Consider the following 21,874-nt stretch of genomic DNA (forward strand, 5'->3'; position numbering starts at 1 on the left):
GAGCATTTTTCACATACATTACAGGGCAAAAGTTTGGACACACCTTCTCATTCAATATATTTGCTTTATTTTCATGACTGTACATTGTACATTCTCATTGAAGGCATCAAAACAATGACAACAACTATAACAACTAACAAACACATTATGTACTTAACAAAAAAAGAGGTGAAAATACTAAAATAAATACCCAAATAAATAGCCACCCTTTTCTCTGATTACTTTTTTTGCTCATTCTTGGCATTCTTTCGAAAAGGGTTTTCCAACAATCTTTAAGGAGTTCCCAGAGGTAAGAATGACAAGAGTATGCAAAAAAGTAAGGATAGATATTTTTAAGAATCTATAATATAAAACATGTTTTCAGTTATTTCACCTTTTTTTGTTTGTTAAGGTCATAGTTGTGATGCCTTCAGTGAGAATCTACAAAGAGTAACCAGTCATGAGAATAAAGCAAATGCATTGAATAAGAACGTGTGTCCAAACTTTCGGCCTGTACTGTACATACCATAACTATAGCTTGGGGCACAGGTACAGAATGAGGCTCATTTACTGGGAAACTATCCAGTTTGGATGTAATATAGTGCATTTGTATCATTTCTAACTAAATTGTAGTTTTCAGGTTGAACTGCTCACTTGTACTGCATTAACGAATGGCCCAGACTTTGTTTTCTGTTTGTTTCATCCTCTCAACGACTTTGCGTTCCACCCACTAAATATCCTTTTCTGTTTTCTGCTTGCTTGCGATCTGGCACATTAGACGCTGCCGATTTAAGGCTCTTAGTACAGCTTGTCGTTAAAACCAAACAAATATATATGTTTCAGAGCTTTCTCTCAAAATGTAGCAGTGGATTACATATGTGAAGAAGAGAACATGAGGGAGTTGACAGTGTGATTTTTTTAAAGTCACACCTGTTTTTGACATTTATTGGATTTGATTTGAGTTGGACTATTTGACATGAAATGTTGCACTGAATATTTTTTTCTTCTTTTGATAGCTTTTTCTATTCTTTCATTTAGTCAGTCCTCATGTTGGCATTTCCTCGGGTAACATATTACTGTCCTATCTGGAAATGCATTCTGTTTAGATGTTACAATCAAGTAATTTAGGAGCCGTAATATCTGCTTGTATGAAAACATCATGTTGAAGCTAAAACTGTTTTGTTTTTATGGAGTTTATGGTGCTTTTATTGTGTTTGAAGCCTATTAACAGTGCTGAGAACACATTTAACTGCACTGAAAGCGAGTGACCGTGAACATTCTGCAGAGGTGCACATGGAATAGGCAGCGACCAATAAAAAGCTGTCAAAAATGAGCAATGGTGTGGACTCATTTCAGACAACCGCACTGCATCTGGCATTTGTGCACAATTCACAACAGAGTGCAGGAGCAGTTTACTGTATCTCATTTATAGAGCAAACATCCACTCCTTCATTTGGAATGGATCTTTAATTGCAGCTGTTTCCCCTACATTATGCATTTATTCTCATGTTTCGGTAGTGCATGATGGGAAATTTATCCACCACTTTTATAAATTATGTTTAGAGTCAAATTCCACCAATTATTTGACTTGCAGAACATATGTGACCTTTTAATTCCCTTCATAAACACAAAACTATTAGAGTTTAGTGTATGATAAATAGTTAATAAAGGATTAATTTAGCACGTGCATTGTGATTTGTCAAACCAACAAATTAGGATGGCTGATGTTAAAATAGTGTGAAAGTCACATTCAAACCAGCATAGTGCAGACAGAATGAGACACTTCAGGTAGAATGGATCTTTTTTCACTCGTGCAGACATTTAAAAAAAGTCACAAACAAAAATCAGTGGGATATATTGTCCATTCAGCAATAGTATATTGGAGCTTTTAAAGGGCAGACTAGTAAACAGTCGCAAGAAGGAGTAATGTCATGTTACCACAACAGAACCTTATTCAACCCTGCATTTCCTTGCATCTTAGTTCAGTGCACTGTGACATTTGGGGCTGGCTTCTCCCAGAGCAGTTTTCCAGGTGTTTGGTTTAGTTCTGTAAACACAGTGTTACGCAGGATGAACAAATAAATTCAATTGCCAAGTGACATCAAAACAATCATTTCTTTTATGATAATGATAATGATAATTGACAATTGATAATGATAATTTTATGATCATTGATGATTTCGAAATTATCAGAGTGATCATTGATGTTTGTTTGTCTCTTCCACTGTCCCTTCAAAATCCATCACGTCAAACTTTATTTTACGTTTGCACTCTCAAATGTTGCATGGTGAAAGCCATGAGAAAGCGCACAGCTCTCTTTACTCACACCACTTTTAAAGCCAACAACACACTATAGGCCATATTTACTAGGCAAAACAATGTCTAACTGTACGCATTGGTGGTGTTTTCTTTCTTTTGTTATTTTGGAAGGAAAACAAGTTTGCAAACAGTTTTATTTTGAAATATACCCGATATACCTCGAATGCCGATGCATGACTTCCTGTCTGCCTCGCATAATTTCTTGAGCTTCATGAAAATCCGCATGCGGAATCTGGAAAAAACAGAAACCTTGCAGAAACCTTCCGCAGCTCCGGATCCGGGTACGCACCGCACCGCAGTTGGTTTGAATTGACACGCAAACTCAAATGCTTTCTTTTACGGATGCCGTTCTGTCTCCGTTTCGCGGTCTGTGTGAACTGTGCGTTAGAGTGAACACCCGCTTTTTGTGAATTTATAAATCAGAGCCAGAGTCTACACAACTCTTCTCTTCTCATTATGTCATTAACAACACCATGTTAATTATGCAGTGTTAGCCTACAACATACAATGTAAGAATAGATTATTAGCAGACAAAAATAAGCTGCTCTGGGAGAGAAAGTAACACAGAATAGCAATAGCTAAAAAGCATCTGTCACAGTACTTAAGCAGAAGCAGCCACTTGCTGACTAAACACTTGCATGACTCATTTTTAGTTAAAAGATGCCTAATAAAAAGTTACTTTTATTCCAAATTTGTCCAGAGTATGAACATAAGTATTAAAATAGTTCTACCAATATGAGGGAAAACCAATACATTTACAGTATTGTAATAATAGTCAGGTTTCCATCTAATTGATTCGATTTTTTTAAGCGAATCTACTGAAAATGCGCAAAACGGACATGCAGTTTCCATCTGTTCTTCTTTTGCGAATATTGAGAGGGGACTCTGCCGCTGTAGGTGGCGGTATACACCATAGAGATATGATCCACCAGTAATTTAAAAGAAGAACAAGACTAGGAAGTGACTGTGCCGTGCAATGATGAGTTTTCATTTGTAATTATTGATAAACCGTAGCGTTTCTTTGCTGTTTTCCATCTAAAATACCATTAATATTCGCTTTTTTAATTAATTCCAAAAATATTTCAGTTTCATCGTCCCCCCCCAAACATACCTTACTTTTTTGTCCGACATTGCTTTGTGAACGTAAGTGTGACATCCGGTCAAAACGTGCAACGTGTATCGGGTCTTGCCAGCAGTTATTCGAAAAACCTGCTTCCATAGCCAAAATTTGCATTTTCCTTTTTTTGATACACTTCAAAATCCACCCCCTCTAAGCATAAAACCTTTTTTGTGAATTTTGGGCCCTTTTTCGAATTTCTAGCGTTTCCATTTAGTTATATTTGCGCATTTCTTTCGTATAAAAATGGGTGGATGGAAACCCAACTAATGACACACCTTTAATAGCATCCTTTCATGTCCATTCCTGCAGTTTAGTGTTAGCCATTATCTGCAACGATGTTGTAGTGAATAAAAAAAGAGAACAAACTATTGCAGGTGGCCGCAGTATAAACAGAAATCAATTTCCACAGAAACATATATTTCATGTTGCCCCAAAACAAATGTGTCCTCTAATAGCTTGCTTCAGCTTTGCCATGAATTTGCTTCGTAAAGATTTTTAGTGTGCTTTAGTAAAATAAAATAAAAAACAAATAAAGAGAAAGTAGTGGGCGCTTTGTCTGGTAGGGTTAACGCTGTTGAAAACATTGTTGTGGCTCGAGTCTCTGGGACCATAAAACTTTACAACAATGTTGGAAAGTATTCTGGCTGTTCGTGTATTCACTATAGCTCAAGTGGAAACCTTGTAACATGTTGATGGGAAGTCAGTGAGTGATATTTTTGTGAAAGCTAAGAGACAAGCCCTCATAGTACTGTGGTCTACCAAAACTAAGAGGGAGACTTTTCGGGGCCAGATGAAGGATAAAGAAAAACACACACACGGAAGCATTTATGTTAAAAAATTATTACAATCATTCTAATTACATGATATCTGAAGAAATTGCACAATAACTGGCTTGACAAATATTGTAAAGGCGATGGTTTAAACATCTGTACGCATTTGCACTCGATTTTATATCATAACTGTCACATGGCAAGCCATCTTTGTTTTAGGGGAAAAGAGAGGACAATGGGCCCCCTCAGTGTGTTTAAAGTTTAATTCCTGTGTGTGTTGGCAGCAAGCGTTCTGTCAAAGCACATTCCACCACAGGCCACAAAATCGCTTCTTGTCCTTTCTGTAGCCTTCCTTGGACTTTCTCTCATCAAATTCTTTTTGTCCTCACGAACATTTCTCTTTCACAACCAACCAGTCTCCACTTCCCAGCATCAGTTTTCTTTAACATCCTCTTTCAAGCCATATATTGTTTTCTGCTTCAAAAGGAGAAAACATGTCTAACTGACTTGCAATAATTGTATTTGCTTTAGGAATGCTTGTGCTTTTTCTGGCATTATGTTTGCTGAAGAAACAAAAAGGGTTTTAATATACCTTTTGATGGATGTTTATTTAAATGTGAAACCGAGGTTGGCTTTCTTCTCTGAGTCTTAAGAGTACTCAGGTTGCCAGCTAAATGAGAGCACTGATACTTGCAAACCGATTCACTTCTTTATCTACTGTATGTTCATTAAATGTGACAGACTCGACTTTAACGTATCCCAATGCATCTTTTAACAATTTCCTTACGAATATAGCAACATTTAACATTATTTTGATAAAATTGAGTAAGACATTTAGCTGTTTTTGGTACTTTGGTAGTTTATTTTATAACAGCACATTGGATCCTTCAAAATCATAGATTCATCGAAAAAAAATATTTATTCATTTATTTGGTGAGGGACTGCTTCAGGGTGCTCCAGCATATCTAAAGCATTTAAAAGATTTTGGAATTTGTATAACAAAATAATATTTGTGGCTCTGTTTTGGCCTACGATTCTCTGCCATACCAAAATTTTGGGGAAGCTAGAAAAGTAGATATTTAACTGTTCTTTACAACAATATAAAATTTGTGTGAATTAGAAACATACATAAAACAGAAAAAGCAATGAAACAACGTACCTGAGTCACTGTCAAGACTTTTTGCCACGACTGTGGATGGATGGATGGATAGATAGACGGATGGGTTGATTGAGAGAGAGAGAGAGAGAGAGAGAGAGAGAGAGAGAGAGAGAGAGAGAGAGAGAGAGAGAGAGAGAGAGAGAGAGAGAGAGAGAGAGAGAGAGAGAGAGAGAGAGAGAGAGAGAGAGAGAGATACAGCAAACATTGTGTGGTTTAGATGCAGGCACACATGCAAATGTTTGTTCTCTGCCTGTTTCTCGTAGTGTGAGACGTCTTTGCGGTCACACTTACTGCACAGCAATGACACCACCAAGGGAGTTTGTTATTGTCTTCCACCGTATGGCTGTTTAAATGGCAATTTGAAGCTCGGCTGACTCTATAATTAGCTGTGAGCTCCCACAGGATAGGAGTATATAAAAAAAAAAAGTCTTATCATATCCCCCTTGTAATTACATATCCACAGTAGGATGGCAGACTGCACAGACAAACTGTAGGATGGGTGTAAATGCCTTGGCATCTCCATGTACGGTTGTAGTTATTCACCACCTGTGACTCCTGTGACAAATGTAGATGATAAATGACAGCACAGCAGAAAAGAAAGTCCAAAATATGAGTTCTCCAATTTGTTCTCCCTCTGTGACTGTGACCCATCCCACACTGCTGACATGAAGCTCCAATAAAGCAGCAGACTGATGTTAAGAGGGAAACGGTGTGCGTTAGAGGGTGAGAGAGATCATAAATCTAACTGCCCACTCTTTTTACACCAAACAGCAGAATGTTGAGAATGAGCTGCTGTCGCAGGGAGGCCCTATGGGAGGCTTTCTTAAGAGTTTCTTGATTCATGTTGTTTTGGTCCTGTGCAGCATTATACTGTTTTTAATTGATTGTACATTCCAAATAATACAACACTTTCCAGCATGAATAATTCACTACTAACCTCGCCACCTTGGCTAATGTTGGCTTGTGCACAGTGCATGTTGTACGCGTGCACGTTTGTGAGGTGTGTTGCTGTGGTCTGGGAACCTTGCTAACAGCTTGAACAATATATACTGCACATAAAAGTCATCAGATATTGCAAAGTATTGATTGTCTTATAATTTCAATTGTGATTTACTGTGCTTTCAAAATCTGATAATATATAAATGGAAAGTAGGATCACTGTTCTCCAGACATTATTACGGGCATCTGCTCTTTTTCTATTGTATCTCTTTCATAAGGCCAGATGGAACAACATGATTATTTGATGCCTTCATTCATTGTTAGAAGATGAATGAATGGAGCACCGATGATATCACAGAATAAATCAAGGGTTTGCGTGTGTTGCCTTAGCCTTGTGGCCTTTGACGTGAGTCTGTCCGAAATGTGTCCCACTCATCAGTCTCTTGCCCACTCCTCTGCAGCCAAGAATTAATAACAGCTGCAATTCGCCAGAGAAGGAGAGCGAAAGGCAGAGACATTCATCATTCACTCAGTAAACGCTCAAACCGTCGGCCGCGCCAAGACATTGTTTTCTTGATCCGGGTCGTTCGGGTCAGATCATTCTGAAGCAGAGCATCTTTATTAATGGCTCGTCGTCCCCTAGAGCGGGGCCCTTGTTTACTGACACACACATTAATTGCTGAGTCAACACTGAGGTCTTGACTGCACTTTATCAACACGCTCACTCACGGAAGGAGCATCATTACATGCTAACATTTGCTCGAATCAACTGCATCTAATGCGACAGTATTGACTGAGTGCGTTTTAAACATCGGAATTTCCGTTCTTTCCCTTTTAAACCTTCTCGTCGCCTTGTCAACGGCTGTCCGCTAGCCCTCAAGGGCCGCACCTTTCTGCTCTTGACAAATTGAACTCGTTTAGTTGTACTTTCACCACTCACTGCAGGGCAAAGAAAGGAAAACACACACACACACGTACAGGAGGAGCGCACGAGCTGCTACGCTGCGTTATACACAGCCAGCGTGTTCTGCTTGGTTGCTCATGTGTGTCAGCTGAGGTGGTGCATCAAGGGATGCAAAAGAGCAAGTGACAGGTAGAGGTGGTTCGAGGAGTGCAGGAAGAGAGAAATGTAAAGTAGATTACATACAAAGAATCGGAGAGATGACCATTTTCTTCTAATGGTCCTTTTCCCTCATCTCACCTCTGTCAGGATAAAGCCATTATGGCGGTACTTTGAAAACAATAGCTCAGGGCTTCGGGTTTATTTGGTACATGTGTGCATCATGTCATTCACTTTGCGTCTACCTTAAACTTTTCAGCACTGACATTGTTAAGAGTATTTTGTGCCCTATTGCTGTGTGAGTTGTTCAACACTGCCTTTTAGTGATCTATACACAGGATACTAGGGGTGTTAGAAAAAATCGTTTCGGCAATATATCGCGATATTAAAGCGCGCAATTCTCGAATCGATTCAATATGCGGCCACATCGATTTTTAAACATCCATTTTTTATGGGAATATTCAACAAAACGTCTTACTTGGGGTTAGGATTTACACATTACGCATGGAAGAATGTTATATTAATGGAACATTAAGCCTGAATATTTGATTTCAGTGCTGTTCAAACATGAAACAGACTGCAACCTGAATTTTCAGATAAATAAATAAATGTTCATACAAATCTTACAGTGTACATGTACACTGATTAGTATTTTCTAAATTTGAGTTTAAAAAAAATCGCAATAATCAATTTATAGATTCGTATCGGGATTAATCGGATTGAATCAAATCGTGACCTATGAATAGTGATACGAATCAAATCGCCAGGTACTAGGCAATTCACACCCCTACAGGACACCATATGACATATAGACATGTGTTGCAGTATGTGTACATTTATGTTTAAATCTAAATCTACCTTGTGAACACAAAGTTATTATTATTATTGCCGAGATGATGATTGCTCCAGAGTGCTTCTTAGCAATGATGGTTATTATTTTTTTCTTTAGGCCTTTTGAAATGTCTGCTCCTGACAGATGTATACAGTACCCTGTAATGTAAACACATAGAGATGTTTCTCGGAGTTGTAGCTTAGATTTTCCCAGAAGCTTTCTAGCCAACTTCCACGCAATTACATGTCATTTTGCAGAAGCGTGTAGATGTCATTAGACACACAGAGGCCTCACACCGCAGGATCTGTCTCAGGGAAGAAAATAGAGCTCCTGTTTTAACGCACAGCCTGCCCTACTTGTATCTCAGTGCGACATTTTGGGGTAGAAAGAAAATGAGTTTTAAAAACAACAACTCATAATTGAATGTAGTCTTGAACTTCTAACGTGTGACAGTTCCACTTAATTTAGATACAAATCTACCAATGTCAAGATGTGAGTGAATATACAGTAGTGCTTTGCCACTTGATTAAGTGGCACGTTATGCAATAGTGGTTTCTTTGTAGGAGCCCCCAAGGACCCACTACTCAGTTGTAAATGAATAAAACTTGTGAAATGATACTAAACTAATTAACATCCAGCACAATGATGGGGACGTTTTGTAGTGCAAGTCTGGGAACAATTAAGCGGAAGAAATGACAGAATAGTTGTTTAGTATCATCCCACTCGCACAGACATCAAAGCAACTTTTCAAAGATTTTTTTTTTTTTTAATTGCAAACATAGTAAGTATAACCCAGATTTCTGCAATATCAAGTTGTTCCTTTTTTCCCCAGCACGAGTGACATTACAAGAGCTGCCTGTCGTACTGCTTCACTCGAACATCCTAAATGCAACTTCAGACCAGGGGACTTTTGTATGATTATCACCGCACCCCTGAGTTGAATAGAGATGTATCCATTCTGTTAGTCTCCTCTGCCTGTAAATTGTCATCCATGCATAATAGTTAAGGGAATATATATATATATATATATATATATATATATATATAAGAGGATAATGACTTAAGCTCCCTGAAGTTTACGTGACAATTTTTACCAGCACTAATAGTCTAAGTATTGCACACAACTGTAGGAGTAAAACAATAATGTCGGTGTAATTGTAGCTGCAGCCAAGTTTTGCTTTTGACAGTTATAAAGTAGTGAAGGCCCAAGTTTTTATGGGGGTTTTAAACAACATTTGATTTGGGGCCCAACCTCCACCATGTTTATGTTTTAATACATTACAAAAAAAATAAATCTTTATACATTTTGGGTGCTCCCTATTAGCTAGGGCCCCCCAAGCAGCCGCTTACTTCATTTATGCTATATTGCTTCTAATGCTACATAACAGGACTTGAACAATGAAAACCACAAATTGAGATTTTATCACCTCAAAATTGAACCTAAAAATGTACACCTATTTACAGATCAGTGAGTGATTAAAGTAACTTTTGATGCTAGTTTTCTTGATTTGTTTTCTTATTTTTTCAAAATATTGTTGACCCAAACTATAAAGCCAAGTATTAAGAGTTCATAAGAATGCATTAAAGGGATTCTTGTCATGGGCCAGCTGTTTGCCTGTCACTCTTTTGACTGGTAAAACGTGTGCGCTTGTGTGTGTATGTGTATCACCGTAGGCTATCTTCCTGTTGAGAGGGCGGCGGTGCGGCAGAGGAACAATGATTAATTTCACTACAAGTCACCTGTGTGGCTAGTGTGTGTGTGTGTGTCTGTCTAACCCTGACTGGAGGGCATCCAAAGTATCACAGCACACCTGCGGTCTACACACACATTAGAGTGTTCAGTCATAGATCTTTTTCGCTCTGTTGATTCCACCTTTTTTCGTTCGTCCATTTTCAGTAGTGCTTGCCACAGTTGGACTGGAGGTTACACTGTTATTTTTCTTTTTTTCCTTACTTTTACTGATTCGACATGTCACCATCATTGCTCTCTCTCTCTCTTTAATTTTTTTTTAAATTTTGTATGTGCGTGAGTATGTGCATGTGCGTGTGTGTGGGTGTGTGTGTGTATGCGTGTGTGCGTGCGTGTGTGTACTCATTAATTCACCTAAAACCTATTAAAAATCCCATACCGTTCACCTAAACCGAATACTTCAGCTAGAGTCGTGAGGTTGTCAGGAGACCCGAGGAAGGATCAAAGAGGATCAAAAAGAAAAGAAAGGAAAGTGAAATCCAGCACCGACCAGACATCACCTACTACCCACCGGGTTACCAACCAGTCTTTCACCAACCCCAGAAACATCTAAATTCCAACAAATTAGGCAGACCTCAAGAGACCAAAGGAGAGACTGAGGAAAGGAAGGAAGGATCGATGAAGCAGAGTGAGATCCATAGACATCCGCCTCCACCGATTCAACGACCAGAGGAAGAAGCAGAATTTCGATAGATGCTGGTGTGGTGGATCTGGCATGCATGAAAACCTCCACCAAAGAGGGGAGTCGTCGACCCCGGCCAGGACAGAGCAAGCACAACCCCCCAGGGCCCTCTGGAAGGAAAGAGCTCAAACGCGGGGACCATTTTGACCACAAGACGCTATAATTTGAGATCTCCATCGCAAAGGCGCGATGCTGATCAGACTGTAAGTGCTGCCCAAGACAAACAAACACAAATCAAACACTCAACTGCAGAGAAGTATCGTCAACGTTGAGGAAAAGATTCCCCACCTTGTCCAGATTGGCGAAAGACTGCAGGCAACATTCACAGTAAGAGATGTTTTTGGAATGTTAGAAGGATCTGGAGTACTTGCTTGAGTTGAATTCCGAACCCTGAAAAGAGCTGTGAGGCAGGCTTGCTAACCACGAGTGCACCATGTTGAAATGTACTTATTTGGGGTTTTAGGTTTTATCCGCAGTATTCTCATAGGGCACCGCTGTGTGCTCATGTGTTTGCATTTGTAGAGTGTATGCTTACAAATGTAGCCTGTACATTTACCAAATCCCTCATCAATGAATGAGACCAAAATCAATTTCAATAAAGAACACACACTCACACACATACATAATTGCACACACACACCTTGAGCAGATTTTATTAAGAAAATGCCTTCCTCTGTTCGCTCCATTATCAAAGAACTGCTTGCACATTTTGGAGTTTGCATCATTACTCTTCCTCATTGGACAGTTTTAACGTTAGTTTCCATGAGAAATGCTAACAAGGTTAACAAGTAGCTCCTATAGTACCTTTCTCACTTTTCCCTCCTTGTCATCGCTATCCATCTATTGCCCTTTTCTACCCTCTACTCGTCCTGCCATGTAATTAAGTGCAGAGTTAGCTGTTAAGGTCACTAACATATAAGCGGACAAAGAGTGGATGACTAAGCGGGGGTGGGGAGGATTGGGGGACGAGATTTTGAAAATGAAGGGGATGTCATTGACACGACAGGATGTGCATTTGTTTATAGATTGATAATGCTGAATACAATGAATAAATCATGAAATATGTATTAAGATGAAATTAAAAGGTAGAAAGGAGAGCAAAATAAAATAAGCATGCGCAGAATGGAGGTAAGTACCATTAATCAAAAATAATAATTGAATGAAATTGCTACGTCCCGTTTTTTTACTATTATTTTACATACTAATATATACCGTAATATTACATTTACTAACTCCCTTTACTCCTTTTCATTCACCTCATCACCATGAACACAGCAACGACACTCGAACATTCACATCTTGTATGCTTCCTTGTCTTCATCATCACCAAGATTTTTGGCATGCTCGACCTCAGTGGGTCTGTATAATGTGTAGGTCTGTTTCAATAAGTGTATATGTGAGCACTGTATCTGTAATTCCACAAGATAGTGGGAACTAAACATTGTTTTGGTAGGTTACAGCGTCCTTTGCATATCAGTATTAAACCTCGGGGGAAACCAGGACACGTAGCAGTTTGAGTATGGGAAAGAGGAGGACAAGGAGGAGTGTCCAGACTTATTTAAAAAAATCACCATCAACTTTAAATGTGTTGTAAAAGGAAAATTAATGGACGTCTTCATACAGATTTCTCAAACAGCTTCTAGTAAGATATAATACACATAGTCATGCATAGTATTTATTAGAAAGCTAACATAGTTTGGGCGTTGTACTTCTTTTCATGAGCATAATTGTGTCCTAACCTCAAGCACTAGCCACTTTCAAATGATGATGCAATATAAGATAAGATCATCTTTAATGATCCACATGGGATTTGGGTGTTCTGAAAGTTGCAAAAATCAGCATGCAGCAGATTATTTAAAAAATAAGAAAAAAATGGAGAGAATAAAACTAGATTGTAAGAAAGTGTATGCAATGATTCACCTCAATGTTTTGTGGCTGGGGGTTCGAATCCAGGCTCCAACTTTCTCCCACTGTGGAGTTTGCATACACTCCTTGCTGGCTTACTGCCGCATTCCAAACACAAATTCATCTGGGCTAGAGCCCAACACAGCCTAAAATCGATGGATGAGGTTCTTTCGTAACATTGAAGCTCTTAAAAGCACAATCATGCTCATATTTCTGATCATAGTTCAGTTCAATCATAATGTAGTGTTTACTTTTCTTAATATTTTGTCCTCAATTCTCACAGTCGCATTAATCAAACTCCTGCAGGTATTCCTGCCAGATTAAAAGGTATGCAGTGCAACTCCTGCCAACCCTGTCAGGCTGGATTTGGTTGCCTTTGATAATGGCCCCCAAAATAGAATGTTCGAAAGATCCACATATCATTTGTAGTCTCTTTTTGGCTGCAAGCAGAAAAATAAGCTGCTCTCTTGATGACACGCAGCATGACTCGCACGTGAGTGGAGAGACGCTTCTCACACAGCAGCTCAAACGTGTTAACACGAACATGAAAAGAACAAAGGTTGCATTGTGCACCGGTACCACATATGTAGGCGGTGCGTCTCACGCATTTGAACACAGGTTGTCAAGACTTCTTACTGTAGACTACTGCCACGTTTTCTAATAATTTACCTTTCCCCTATCCAATGTCTTTATTACACTTTTTTCTGTACTGTACTGTCAGACTGTACCCCAAAAATTACCACGGTATGGTTGAGTTACTTTTGTATTCTAAACATTTCACAATCTGGCTTTGCACATGTAAATTGATTATTTGATTGATTGATTCTTAAAAATGTTGTGGATTTTTGGTGGGGGTTTTCACAATTTACCATTCACATATCAAATAATGCTGAATAAAATAAGATTAATTGGGGCTTAACTAGAGTTCGCAGGCCACAGGAGGGGAGCAGAAACCTGCAGGCTATTTGCTCACCTGTGCCACTCTGCATCCCTTCCGTGCCAACTGACCTAAATCCCCCTCCAACTGCCCTCTGCCCCGAGCTGTAGGGCAGCTCGTCTGTCGCTGATCACGTCCCCGCATAACTTTGGACTGCAATCTTCACGAATGCTATGCCATTCACACCTACTTTGATGAATAACAATTTCCACCTCAGTGTGTGTGTGTGTGTGTGTGGGGGGGGGGGGTGTGTGTGTGTGTGCGTGTGTGTGTGTGTGAGACGGTGTGCGAGAAGACCTGCACTGTGAGGAACATCAAATAATAAATAACATCAAATGCAACAATGGTGTATTACTTTTTACGTTTCATTGTACAACGTGCTGTCACTATAATGTTTATGGGTATTCCTTCCAAAAAACTATTCCAAATCACTTGGGCAATTTATAGTCTTCAGTTAGCCTGCATTTTTTCCATATTGGTGATCTTAAAATTGTCTGAAAGTCAGCAAAACTTCTGTGAGCCCCCCTCTCTGTTCTTTCAAGCTGATTTATTTAAAGAACAAAAGTGAAGTGAGTAGCTGTCCTTGTTCAAGCTGCTTTTCACACACAGCGTTTGATGCCATTTTGTTCTAAACTCAGAGGCAAATACCTGACATTTTGCTTTTTAGAGTAAAGTCTTGAGATTATTTTGATAAAACATCCTGCTGAGAACCTTTTCAAAGCTGATTTATCAATGCATTTGCCTTTTATACAAAAAAATGTCTGCTCTTAAGAAACAAGCACACCCACTGTGTTGATAGGCCAAAGTTTCTGTAAAAAAAAAAAAAAGGCAACTGCGTTTGTGACTTGACAGATAAATACTACACACACTGTTTTGACCAGGAGAGGAAAATAATGGAAAATGTGAGTGTGGAGGAAGTATAGAAAGTTTTGGAAAGCTGTGGGGAAAATTTAGATGAGAGGAGCAGAAGTTAAAATAATGTACAGCATTTCGGTATATGTTTCGCATTTTTGTGAATATGGATTCGGATTGGATTTTTGGATCAGTTTTGCTTCAGTGTGTTAAAAGATTGCACAAGCAAGTATTGAACAACCAAAGCAATATTAGAACCAATGCTTTAACACAGGTGTACATGTTATAATCTTTAGGCAGAGGAAACATTAGCCACCAATATATTTACACTTCATTAACACCAACCCACACATTTATCTTCAAATGATTTTCTTTTAACTTGTACCTGATTTGTGCACGTGTGATAGAGCAATTGAACATTTTTCAGATCTCTGCTTTCACTCATGTCAAGCTAAAATGTGGAAAACATGCAAATGTCTTTCCAGAAAAATTTTGAATTTACCGTACCATATTTTTTGTATCAGAGTGTTTGATTGTATTTTGTTGTTTTTTGTCATGTTTATTTTATAATTACACAACACGGTATATATTTCATGAGTGGGCAGTGACACATTTTTGCTAAAATGCTAAATGTGCATTGTTTTTTTCTGCTTTGCTTCTCCTAGATTCTTGTCAACTCCGTTTCCCAGCCAGCTTTGCTGTATGAAAATATCCTTGTGAGCGAAGGCAGCCCCATCCTGAAAGATTTGCTCTTCAGCCCAGATCACCAATACGTGTACGCTCTCACTGATCAGCAGGTAAAGTGTGAACATACACACACATTCTGAAATAATCAACCTGAGCTTATTGTGTGTCAGAATACAGTTGCCACTGACAACACAGGCAACGTCATTAGTAAATATCAATAGATCAGTGATGCATTTGATAATACAACGATGCACCTTTTCACGAACTGTGTCAAACTCATGCAGCAGACATACATATTCAGAGAGGATGGCCGACATAAGCAAAGGAAGGAGACATATGTTAGGAAGCAACCAGTCAAGCTAATTATGCAAAAACAAAGACAACCCCCCAAAGAACTTAAAAATAGATAAATGCAAACAAGGCAAGAAAAAAATATATAAATTAAGATGGAAAATGTTCTGCAGTTAAACATAAATAAAATGAGCTGTCAACATGGGAACAGGGAGGGGAATTATATTATTATTATTAATAATAAAGATTAGTACAGCAAATGGCAAATCAAGCAACTTCGTGGGCGGCCACGGTCCCCAATGGCCCGCCCGTGAGGACGGGTCTGGCTGTCAGATGGTATAGCTCGGCTGGTCCCTAGTTATTGGAGAAACGTCATGCCCTCTCCTTCAACTTGGCTTTCTTTTGTCACATAAAGTTGTACAGGTGAGGAATGCACATACTATGAGCTAAAAGTTTCACAAATATGAAAAATGGAGTGCTTTGATAATGCTTGTGTACATTTGATTCTGGCAATGTTCAGTGTGATTGCCTTTCACTCTGATCTTTTCTTGTCATTTGGAAAACAATGTGAAAATGATTCCACTCGTGTTTGATTCTTAGAGGGAATTAAACTCAAAAGCCACTTTATTGAAAAATAGTTGCTAACAGAGGGTGGAAAGGTCGCGTTGTAAACCAGCTCCTCCCTCCTGTTTACAGCCATCTTATTGGTGTAAGCAGTGTCGCACAGCCCTCCTGCTATTCAGTGATCAAGTCATCGGGACAACACCCTGACAAAATGTCTCATCCTACGATCCATCTGTTGCACGAACTCAATGACATAGACATTTAATTTCTTGTCAATGCCACACCAGGCAGATTATGCAGGGGCGGTTGTCATGAGGCTTTGTTTTGTACAGACAACTTGTAGATGGTCATTTTAATTGACTTCTTCATGACGAGACTGCACTTTTTCGCCGACTGTAAAGAAACAAGGGCTCCTTCTTAAGACATCACTTTAAGGCAGTGGAACATTTGTGTCATTAAGAAATTCCTGTATTTGCTGTTCAATAATAATATGGCATGACATTCAAAACAACAAAAACGTTTTTACATGCTGCAAGCAGAAATTAACTGCTTTATACTTTATCAACTTCATGCCTTTGTATTTCACCTTCAATGTTAAAATAATCAGACCGATCATTGATAGAAATCTTTTATTTTGCCTTAGTGACTTTTCTGACGTGTGAACGAAGGACTGATGTTGAAACACGCAACAAGCAGAGCATATCCGAACATCACCCCGTAGCACATAAATTCATTAAGTATGACCCTTTGCCTTGCTCTTCTTTTCATCGCCTTCTCCTTCCTTACCTGCAAGACTCTTATCTCATAACAGCTAATGACCGCGCTGCGATAACCTTCAGTAAGACGTTCCCGGCACATAGACAGAACTGCCTCATGAGTGCCGTGTAATTTACCAAAGATTAGACATAATTGACTTCCATGTGTCTGGATGAGCACAGCGAAGAAGTCTTGTGTAATTGATACAAATGGACAGTGTTGACCTGACTGGGGAATTAAGCCTGTCCATCAAGGGCGCTGGGGCCAAGAGAGAGGCTTAGAGGAGATACATGAATATACATATATACTAAGAGGAGGCTACATATGTGCAAAAAGGGGAGAAGTTTCAATTTTAAAATGTGACCTTCACAGATCTAATTCCAGATCACATCTCCAGAGATGTTTTTATACAAAACATAAAAAAGGCAATTGCCACAAAAATTCTAAACTTTTAATGGCCAGCCACACAGTGCAACCTTTTCACATTTTCATAAGCAGTAAAAATACAGATGGGATGAAAACGATTTACATAAACAGTTTTTATTAGCGATTATAAGGCCCACCATTATCATTCTCTTTTTTTCTTCTTCCGGTAAGCACCCTGTGCTGCAAAGCTAACATTGCTCAGCAGTTCTCTCAACAGTGTTAGAAGCAGTCAAGGCATTCACATTCCAAGTGTTCCCATAGGTTCCCTTTCATTTGCCGTTATCTACATTATAGCAATTGGTTCTTGGCACGTTTTCAATTATTAAAGCCAAGTGTTTTATTTTTTGATGGGCACCGCTATGTCTACTACATTTATATGAGTGTTAGCGCTGCGACTGCGGGGAAGACACGATAAAAGCCTTGTAAAAACCACAATGCTTGCATGGAAAGATGGACAACAGTGATACTCTCATGTAGGAGTCAATATGCAGTGGGTACTGTCTACACATATGCATGTATGCTCCTCTTCAACCCTTCTTAGAAGAGACAGAGTAAAAGGCATCTCTTTGGAAAGCACATAATTGCAGTTCCCCTCGAAAGCTTGAACACTACGATATTCACAACCATTCTCAGAATCTGTCAGAAACCGAGGGGGGAGTGTGCGTGCCATAGAGGTGGAACAATATAATTGGTTGGTGGGATTTGCCGTTTCCTTTTGTAATTCTTCTTGCGTCTTTCTGTATTTTGTTTTGGGTCTAAACTAGAGTTCAGGAGGAAGTGCTCTCCCGGTAGGGGCTTCAGACAGCATAAGGTCTCACTCTCCTACTTAATGCATTCAACATGAAAGGGCACCAGAAGACTCACAGATTTGGAGCATTGTCTGCGCCTGAGGCTTTTGGGCTATGGAATATTTAACAGTGTTAAATACCTTGTCCTACTTTGACAGTGGTCACCAAGCCGTTGACAGTATTTCAGTTTCTAAAGCCATACACATCTGAAGGCAAACACATATTTTCTCTGGACTTTGCACCAAGGAACTTCCTTTTGCAATTGGTGTACTTTAATCGCAATTAAACGTAAATTTAACTGACTAACATATCCAACTGCAGACTACATATTCCAAAAATCCAAATTGCACATTCAGCCAGCCATTTTAAGCCTATGCCAGCTGACTTTGGGCAAGAGGTAACGTACAGCCTGGACAGGACGCCAATCAATTGGGGCACATATAAACAAACATCATGCATTTCCATTAAAAAAAAGCTAAACTAAAGGAGCATGCACTACTGAATGGATATTTGGTAATAATATTATCTTGGCACCTTGACCACAGCAAAGCTCACATTTTACTTAATAATGTATAGAAAAAAAGATTAAAAAAAAGGTGACTTTTGCTCTTAATGTTTCCCATTGTTATAGATGAAAAAAATGGCTATATTAAAATGCAGATTTCAATCATTCATACTCCACTGCAAAGTTTGTATCTGGTCTGAGATCAAATAAACAGACACAAGCCGGAATTGCAATGTCACCGGAACAGATGCCGATTTTGGTTTTATTTAAGCAAACAAATGACTATTGGATATGTGTCGCTCTTATCGCTCGCAACAAATCATAGTGCATAACCAGGAACTATGCAAGTGTCCACCAAAAACTACTTCTTTACTGCTTCAGAATACCTTCTTTTATCTCACTTTTTAACTGTTGTATTACAGCCAAAAATCACACGCACATTATACACGTTCCACTTAAGTGATTTTTCAATCATTTATAATGAACACAATTTATTTGCGTTCAATTAATGAATCAGTGTGTTATTTCACTAGTTGTGACATTTTTCACAATTGATTAGTCCAATAACCATACTTAGAAGTTTACCGCTGTTAATAGTAAATCCATTCACCTTTTAAACATCACTTGAAGGGAGTCTGTACATTTTACTTAACCGTCAAGATGGACACATACCCAGAAGTTTTCACTCTGAAAAACAGTTGGGCAAAAAATAACCCAATTTGGTTAAAAAAGTGGATCAACCCACTACTTTGGTCAATTTAACCCAACTTTCTGGGATGTTTTGCACAAACCAACACCCCCCAAAAAATTGGGTAGTTTTGTACAAGACAACCCCAAAAATTGGACCGTTTTTAAACAATCCCAAAAGTTTGGTCAAATTAACCCAAGTAGTCGATCGGTCCATTTTTTACCTAAATTTGGCTATTTTTGTCCCAACTGGTTTATGTCTGTTATCTTTATCATCCTGTGTATGCTTTGCTGAATTATAATTTTTTTGCAAAAACATGTATCTCTCTTAAAATGTTGGTACGGTACTTGACCGTACTGATAACATATCGAAATTGCTCTTTTCAACCCTACCACAAGAGGCAGTGTTTAGTGTCTCGATGTGCACTTACAAAAGCGCTATATATACAATCATCTTTTTTGTCTCCTCCGCCCTTCCTTCTCCTACTCCTCCTCATTCTAGCCTGTCTCTCTCCGTGTTGAATAATAGAAATGCCAAGTGATGAGAGCTCAAACATAAAAAAGCCCATTTCGCAGCTTGACAGAGCAATTTACCTTTTCCCATATTCACACGCTCACATAATTAAAAGTGTTGGATTGGACTATCTTTGTCTCAGAGGTGACTCTCCTCTCCTACACGCGCACACACACCCACACCCACACACACCCACGCAAACACACGCACGCACACACACACCCACACACACACACACTTGTCTTTGTATGATCGTGGGGACATCTTATTGACATGATGCATTTCCTAGCCCCTTCCCCTAACCCCAACCATCAATTATGATTGCCTACCCCCATTCCTTACCCTAACCTCAACCATAACCCAATTCAAACCTAAACTCTAAAACGTTTTGACCCTCAAAAAGAGGTCTGAACTTGTGGGGACCACCAACATGTCCCCACAATTTCAAGTTGGTCCCCACAATGGTAGTTAAACCTGGAAAAACACACATATATGGGCCGCATAATGCAGCAAAGACAAAAGCACACGCACACGCACACGCACACACACACAAACAGATATAATAAGAGTGTCTGCTTTGTGACTAAGAGTGACTTTTCGATTAGCTAATGCAAGATTTACATATGGCTATCTTTGTTTCACACAAATACTGTACACACACACATTTATGCACTGTTTAAACAGCGTTTATTGGTTTCTTCCAGTGAATCCACTGATATCATGTATTTTTCACTTCATAAAAAAAATTAACAAAGGCCCAAGTCAATTTTTTGTGTTCCAGTTGTACCTATCTAAGAAAATACATTTTTCATCATGTCATCATTGCCCTCAGTAGTTAATGTCGCTGATGCAGGAATGTTTTCCCTGACTCCCTGCATGCGCCCATAAATGACATCATACAGTTTGTCATGATCCTGACAGCTTGCAATGTATTGGTTTCCACAGTAAATGACCCTCTTCTCATACAATCACCATTCATGATTCCACTCAATGTGTCGTCATGGAAAACTGCCCCTTTGTAAGCATTCACATGCATGTGTGGCAAGAAAATGTACAGTCGTGGCCAAAGGTTTTGAGAATATTAATTTTCATTTTTAAAGATGGCAATTTGAATGTACTCCAGAATGTTATGCACAGTGATCAGATGAATTGAAATTATTTGCCAAGTCCATATTCGCCATTTATCGGATCATCAAGAATTTTAAGGAGATAGGTTCAATAGCTGTGAAGAAGGCTTCAGGGCGCCCAAGAAAGTCCAGCAAACGCCAGGACCGTTTCCTAAAGTGGATTCTGTTGCGGGATCGGGCCACCACCAGTGTGGAGCTTGCTCAGGAATGGCAGCAGGCAGTTATGAGTGCATCTGCACGCACAGTGAGAAGAAGTGAAGAAGGGAAGAAGTGAAGAAGAAGCGAAGAAGGGCAGCAAAGAAGCCACTTCTCTCTAAGAAAAGCATCAGGGACAGACTGATAATCTGCAAATGATGCAGGGATTGGTCTGCTGAGGACTGGGGTAAAGTTATTTTCTCTGATAAATCCCCTTTCGATTTTTGGGGCATCTGGAAAAAAAAGCTTTTCTGGAGAAGAAAAGGCGAGCGCTACCAAAAAGGGTCGATGTTGCAAATAATGACATTTTGCATAAATTGTATTTAATTGTCAATGAAAGCCTTTGAAACTTGTGAAATTATTGTAATTATATTTCAGTATATCATAGTAACATCTAACAAAAAGATCTAAAAACACTGAAGCAGCAAAGTTTGTGAAAACCAATACTTTGTGTCATTCTCAAAACTTTAGGCCATGACTGTAAACACAGATACAACATATACATCAAACATGCAGTAGCAGAAAGCAGAAAGATAGTGTATCATGTGTGAGGGAAACACTATTTGGTTTCTTTATTGATTTTTTTTTCACCCCTAATAATTACATACATACATATGCCATGCAAATGCCTTGTATTTCTTTTCCATTTGATTTGATTAAACTAGGGATGTTCGTTAACACTTTTTTTCCCAGACTGATACACATACGAGTACTTAACTCTTGAGTAGTCACCAGAACCACTATCATACCATTTGAAATCACACCCCCACCAAAAAAAAGAGAAAAGAAACACCTCTATATAATAATATAGCATGTTCCTTAAAGTAGCACTAAGGAACTTAGTACCTTAATAAAACATTTTCATAACTAGTTGAATGGTACCTTTGCCATGGCCTGAAGGGGTCTGTATAATTTTTCCTGGCAATAAGCAACTTTGAGGAGGATGCTAGGAACACTGCCACACAAACAACTACAAATGTGCTGAATGCTTTATGGCATGTCACCTCCCCCTTTACCCATTCGTTACAGA

The 21,874-nt window shown here is 39.0% G+C and overlaps 1 protein-coding gene across 2 annotated transcripts in view; it reads left to right on the forward strand.

Annotated features, from left to right (window-relative positions):
- LOC147178498 (plexin-A1-like) overlaps positions 1-21,874 on the forward strand; it is a 221,003-nt gene that overhangs the window by 93,029 nt on the left and 106,100 nt on the right. For both annotated transcript variants that reach the window (XM_086067345.1, XM_086067346.1), the window contains exon 4: positions 14,970-15,101. In XM_086067345.1, coding sequence (XP_085923471.1) covers positions 14,970-15,101 — 132 coding nt within the window. The remainder of the gene's footprint in view (positions 1-14,969; positions 15,102-21,874) is intronic.

This window comes from Leptonotus elevatus, chromosome 2, assembly GCF_054856555.1.
Source record: "Leptonotus elevatus isolate MCC_2025b chromosome 2, RoL_Lele_1.0, whole genome shotgun sequence".
Classification (NCBI taxonomy): domain Eukaryota; kingdom Metazoa; phylum Chordata; class Actinopteri; order Syngnathiformes; family Syngnathidae; genus Leptonotus; species Leptonotus elevatus.